We start from the raw sequence: 6,555 nt of genomic DNA, 5'->3' as shown, positions 1-6,555 counted from the left end.
AGTCTGCCCCGTCCGAGTCGTCGAGCCCGTTCTGGTCGTAAGGCCCGTCCAGGTCGACGGACAGGACCGTCTGGATCATCGAGTCCATTCAGGTCGTCGGGCTCGTCTGGGTCGTCGGATCCGTCTAGATCGTTGGACCCGTTTGGGTCGTCTGGCAGTCTGTGTCGTAGGGTCCGTCCAGGTCGTCAGGCTCATCCGGGTCATCGGGCCCATCTGGATTGTCGAACCTGTCTGGATTGTCGGGCCCGTTAGATCATTGGTCTTGTCTAGATAGTCTGCCCCGTTCGAGTCGTCGGACCCGTTCTGGTTGTAAGGCTCGCCCAGGTCGACGAACAGGCCCGTCTGGATCATCGAGCCATTCAGGTCGTCGGGCCCGTCTGGATCGTTGGACCCGTTTGGGTCGTCGGGCTCGAAGGTTTGGAAGGGCCCGTTCGGGTCGTCGGGCAGTCTGTGTTGTAGGGTCCGTCCGGGTCGTCAGGCTCATTCGAGTTGTCGGGCCCATCTAGATCGTCGAAACTGTCTGGATTGTCGAGCCCGTTAGATCATTGGTCTTGTCTGGATAGTCTGCCCCGTTCGAATCGTCAGACCCATTCTGGTCGTAAGGCCTGTCCAGGTCAACGGACAGGCCCATATGGATCATCGAGCCCATTCAGGTCGTCGGGTCCGTCTGGGTCGTCGGACCAGTCTGGATCATCATGGCCATTCAGGTCGTCGGACCCGTCTGAATCGTCGGCCCCGTTTGTGTCATCGGGCCTACCAAAGAGTCTAGAATGTGAGGTTGAGTGAGAAGAATTTCAAATTTCACCTATTTTGAAGGTAATTGAATTTCTACTAATTTAATTAATTGAAATCCCTTAAAAAATGCTTGCATTTGAAATGCCTTTCAATTTCTGTATCCAAACAAAACATTTTATTACAAAGCAATCTAAATTCTTCAAAAAAAAATGAATTACTTCATTAAAATACTCTATCCAAACACACTCTTAAACTCTTAAGCAATAACTTGAATAACTTGATTGCTTAAGTGCTGGTGAAATAATGTATCATGTTTTTCTATATTATAAATATATTGTCCAAACATTACAAGAATATCTAAATAGTAAATGATTAAGTTTTAAAAGAGTATTTAGAGAAAGAAGAGATATAACCAATTATGTTCTCTAAAATTTTATCACTTAAATGATAAAATATTTGAAACGATAGTTATTTTTAATTACAAAATATAAGGCAGTTCAAATGATAATAGTTCGCTTAAATAACACTTAAATGGTAATTGTAATAATAAGTTATATGCTAAATTAATAAATGTTAATGAACGAGGTGGAAATTTAAAAATATAATGTTAATTTGTTAATTATTAAACTATTATATGTGATTTTCTTGTGAAATTTAATCTACTTGTAAATAAGTCATCTTCTAAAAATTAAAAACTAATAAGTATTTTTTCTAAGAATGTAAAACTTATAATAATTTGAATATAAAAGAATTATCGAAGTGTGAATAAAATATATTCATACTAAGAATGAAAAAAGAAATAACATTACAAAAATAATTATTAATTAATTTCTAATTAGTTAAATAAGTACATAATAATGTAGGATTAGTCTTTAATTCTTGGGTCAAAACTAAGGTGCTATAATTAATTAGTAAAATAAAAGCAATTGGACCAATTACAATCACTCACATTTAGGTTCACCGCTGTGAAAAAAAAAGTTATTTTTTACCATCGATTAGTCATTAACAAAGACACTTTTAATGAAAGAATTAATATCAAGATTTATTCTTATATTTTCCCTTCTCTCTTCCCATCCACCACCCAGAATTTTGCCGACAATTTTTTTTCCTATATGTAATTATCTTTTACCTATGAATTTATTGTACTATGTACAAATTTTAACTCTTGGTAATAATAATTTTTCTTATAACGAGTAAGAGAAACAACATGTCAAGTTTTGTTTCATATTTTCGACATAGAAGAGAAGAAGTCAAAGTAAGTTCTTTCTCTTCTTCCGTTCCTTATGTGATTTTTCAACTTCTAATTAGCAAGTCTTAAGTTCCATTAGTTGTATTAAGTTTGTTCATCTTCTTCTTGTTGCTATGAGATTTCATATTTTATTTCTATACAATACAAATCTTTTCTAAACAATTTAGGAACATTACTTATTTTAAGTAATAGAATTTGGAATTGAGTAGTGACATGTTAACAATACTTAAATTCATACTTCCTATTTACAGCAGATTTTATTAATTTTTTTATTTGATATTAATCAAATAGTATATTATTATTTGAAGTTATTAAAATGTTGTAGAAGAAAAAGTAAGATGTGAAAGTAAACATATTCTTTTTTAAATTTGTATGAAAATAAAAGAAATTTTATTCAATATAGTATAAAATAAATTCTTATTCAAACTTTATTTATATTGAGGTCAAGTTAAATCAGTGTAAGAGTTAAACTTTCAAACACTCGTAAATCAACTTTTATAACACTTTTGAATAACGTTCATAAAAAAAAAAGGGATGATGTGTTGTGTTTCACCTCACCTTTCACATACAAATTACGATGGCTATAAAGGTACGCCATAATAAGTTGGCAAAACTTTAATGCATATTCAAATTAGTTTTTATTTTGTAAAAAAATATTTAATTTAGTTTTTTTATAGACTCAATAAGAAAATTCCGAATACTCCAAGTTTGAACATGTGACTTAAACCGTGTAAAGAATGTTATGTTCTCACGTTTAAATTCTATTTTTTCAGCAGAACTTAAAATGCCTTTGCATATAATTAAACTAAAATAATTATCTTGAATAATATTTTAAAGAGATATTATTATACAATTTATTTATTTATTTTAAAAATATTTATTATAAATTTTAGTCATATGAAATAAACATTCATTTCGAGTTCAGATTCTCTATTGATTTTTTTAGTGCTGTCTTCTACTGGACATTATTTTAAATATTTTTTTAATATATTTTAAAACGTTGAAATTAATAATAATCAGTGTATTATAAAACTACAGTCGAGAAATAACACACACAAAACCAGCAAAAAAATTCAAATTCATTCATTTCTCTCTATAATTAACGTGGTTCTAAGACACCAAGGAATGAGTAGAGTCCTCTAACTAAGCACACAAAGTTTGGATATTTATCACAGCACAGACGTGTGATTAATAAACACTGAAGATAATAAAATAGAAAGCAACAGCTTCCTTGAGTGATTGTTATTGAGAAGAACATACATAGCTATTGTGAATCACAAAAAATGATTGATGTCTACCTTTTCTATTGAAGAAAAAAGGAATTACAATTTTATGAAATTTGAATTTCCTGTAGCTGAAGGAATATACGGTTGGTACGAAAAACTTATTAAACAAATTTGATTTATACTTATTACAAGTTCCCTACAAGAAATTGAAGAAACCCAAAATATACCAAATCTGAAAAAGACATGTACCCTGTTCATTCAAATAACAGAATCCTTGCTTAATTTCTTAACTTCATCATTTTCCTCCTTTTGGTTTCCCACGTTTTTTCCTGCCAAAACTGCTGCACTGTCTTTGTCTTTCACCTATAGGTAAAGAGTAGAAAGTGAATAAAATCTTACAACAATTATGGTAAAAATTAAGTATTTAGTATTTTATGAACTTCACAAGATGCAAAAGTATTTAACCTCTCTTTTTTTCTTTATTAGTTTTGAATATAAACATTATAAGGATATTGTATAAAAATGAATTTTTGAGAAACTTGTCATAAAAGATTTAGAAAGAGAATAGGGGAGAAAGAAACCTGAGAAGACAATGGGAGGTCGCTAGCTAACTGTTTCTTTTTGTTGTCCTCAGTGCAGAAATAAGAGTACAATCCCATTCCAAAAACTGCAATGAGTATTCCAAGAATGTTTCTTCCAGTGAATGGATCATGCAGTAATGTGTACCCAAATCCAAGAACAAGACATGTCTTGAGATGCCCTAGTACTTGGTAAGTTACGGGAGATGTTTTGCCTATGACCAGAAATGTGCTGAAGTTCACAGATACAGCTATCAAGCAGGACAAGATGATGAATGCCTGAATTAATCATTGAATTCATGAAAAAAAAATGTGTTAGAAGAAAAAAATGGTTACATTTTTATGGTTTCCGACAAATAAGATATGGTACATAAATATGATTTGTGTATCTAATTCGCTGATTTAAAAAAAAAATGATATACGATAAATGTATATTAAAAAATATATAAAAATTCATAAAAACATTATAAATATATGATTATAACGTGGGAATTCAAATTAAAATTAAATATATTAAATATTTTAACGTAAAGTTTTATAAATTATTATCATAAAAATATTATTGATCTGTACATTCTTAAATTTTAATAAAGTACTCTAAAATATCAGATATAAATATGTATCAGATATGAATACACATATACGTATATTAAATATATGAGAAGGTGAGGGTATGGATTTAATATTACCAACACAATAGGAGAATATTTGTAGGCAAAAACATTTTGCTTGGTGAGCATTTGATCCACAACAGGGCCTGAAACAAAAAGAATTGCTGCTTGGAATGGAGCAGATTGGTAGAGCAGCTGTGTGGAAGAGACATTAAGCTTCTTTTGTATTGTGTTGGTCAGCTAAATTGAGCACTGAGTTAAGAATCCAAATATATCAGATTTTCCTAAGCTTTAATGAAGATAACTAATGATCAAGTTTAAGCCATCATAATTAATCGATGATGACAATAATTACATGCTGCGACTGGAAGATTAAGCATTGAGCAATGAAGGATACAATTTGGCCAACACATGTCGTTATGATTGCTAGAAGTGAAAGAACGGTTCCCACAAAATTGAGCTGAAGGTCTGTGATTGAGGCAATGCCAACTCCCACAAGTAATAGGAATAGAGAGAATTTTATTTTAGAGCTGCATGTGTGAGCACAAGACTTTACATTAACACATGAACTTTGTTTAATTTAAAAATTACAATCTTAAAAGTTCTTTCAATTACCTGAACTGCTTCTTTAGGAAAATAGTTTCTAACAATACAGTGAATGGTATGATCGCAAGTTTTGTCATCTGCAGAATAACCATTCCATAAGGTAAAATTAATAAATGCAGAATGAATGATTCAGAAGACAACATAAGTACGAACATAACATGTATCCTTCAGTTTAACATGATACTATTGTGTAGCAGTAAAATATTTAGGTGAAACCTGGTAGAATCCGATGGAATTGAAGCCAAGACTCAAGTTGAGAAATCCAATGGAGATGCCATTCAGAATACCAAAGAGCATCACTGTTTTGAAGTCAATGGATTTGGTCACAAACAGATTCAAGCGTTGAGCCGCATGAAGGGTGCAAAAAGTTACCATCAGATGCCAACTAGTAAGTGTTGTGGCTGGTCCAAAGGAAACATAATTCAAAGTTAGAGCGATGAGATATGTAAATGTTAATAAATTTGAACATTGATAGCCAAAATTAAATGATTTTTAAAGAGGGGACTAAAAATGATTATCACCAAAAGGAAAGCCAAGATTGCTCATCAAGGCTTTGTTGCAGATGACAATGGAAACAGAAGAAGCCACAGAGAGAAATAGTGCACCAATCACCCCCAATTGAAAGTTTGACATCTCTCCCATTTTTTCTGTCAAAAAAGAGTCATCAAAGTGCAGAATTTGAAGTTTAGTTTTCTGAAACGAACGAATTAAACCCACAGCCATTTCCAGCGTGGTATTCTACTTTAATATCATTAAATTAAACATACACTTTTCTTAAAATATCTATCCAGCTATTTAATTAAAAACTTTTTGCCTTCACTGTTTCAATGTCACCTTCACAATTTTCTGTCATACAAGTATAACGTCATCTATCAATTTATTATCAGATACCAAAAAGCACAATGGTTCAGTAATCAGCAATGTGTTCCCTTTGCTTTTACTCAATGGTTGGTACCAAAATCAAATTAATTAACACGTACCTTATTAAGAGGAAGAATAAATGATATACCAATCCCAGATCGAGTTTGTAGCTATTTCCTGGTAGGAGCCTGACAGGATCACACCAATGAAATTAGAATTGTGATTGAAAAACATTAAAAACAGAAGCTATGTAAAAGTTGTTGCAGCAAAGAATGGAATGAAAAATGATGAAAAGTGATAAACCTTGGAATGGTGAAATGAAATTGCAAGATGCAAGGGCTCCTCCAACTCCAAAAGATGAGCCAAGTTTGTTAGTGAAAACGGCAGCGTTTATAGGGAGGGAGAGGTGTATTGTGGAAGTGTAATGAGGTTGTATGTATGAAGGTTTTGTGGGCTTTATATTTTGTATGGGTTGTTGGTGAGGTGGTGGTGGTGCCTAATTAACGGCGTTAAGTTCATGGGATGGCGGGAGTTTAACGGCCATTTGAAGCAACAATATAAATGAAAAAGGGATTTGGACATTTGAACTGCTGCATAGTGGTGAGTTTAACGGCCATCACGTGTGTTATGTTATAACTTATGCATATTGTTGTATATAGGGTATATAACTATTGTGATTACCAAACTCA

The 6,555-nt window shown here is 32.5% G+C and overlaps 1 protein-coding gene across 1 annotated transcript; it reads right to left on the bottom strand.

Annotated features, from left to right (window-relative positions):
• Positions 1-3,189: 3,189 nt before the first annotated feature.
• Positions 3,190-6,307, bottom strand: LOC114183852 (UDP-xylose transporter 1). The gene is made up of 9 exons (XM_028071011.1): positions 6,170-6,307; positions 5,986-6,054; positions 5,527-5,652; positions 5,222-5,406; positions 5,015-5,082; positions 4,797-4,929; positions 4,478-4,639; positions 3,792-4,067; positions 3,190-3,573 (listed from the first exon to the last, which is right to left on the bottom strand). Exons 3-9 carry the CDS (start codon positions 5,645-5,647, stop codon positions 3,469-3,471), a joined length of 1,050 nt encoding a protein of 349 aa, XP_027926812.1. The 5' UTR covers positions 5,648-5,652; positions 5,986-6,054; positions 6,170-6,307; the 3' UTR covers positions 3,190-3,468.
• Positions 6,308-6,555: the final 248 nt, after the last annotated feature.

This window comes from Vigna unguiculata, chromosome 5 (genome assembly GCF_004118075.2).
Source record: "Vigna unguiculata cultivar IT97K-499-35 chromosome 5, ASM411807v1, whole genome shotgun sequence".
Taxonomy (NCBI): domain Eukaryota; kingdom Viridiplantae; phylum Streptophyta; class Magnoliopsida; order Fabales; family Fabaceae; genus Vigna; species Vigna unguiculata.
The sequence above is the reverse complement of the archived record's forward strand: the minus strand, read 5'-3'. Positions and strand labels throughout refer to the sequence as shown.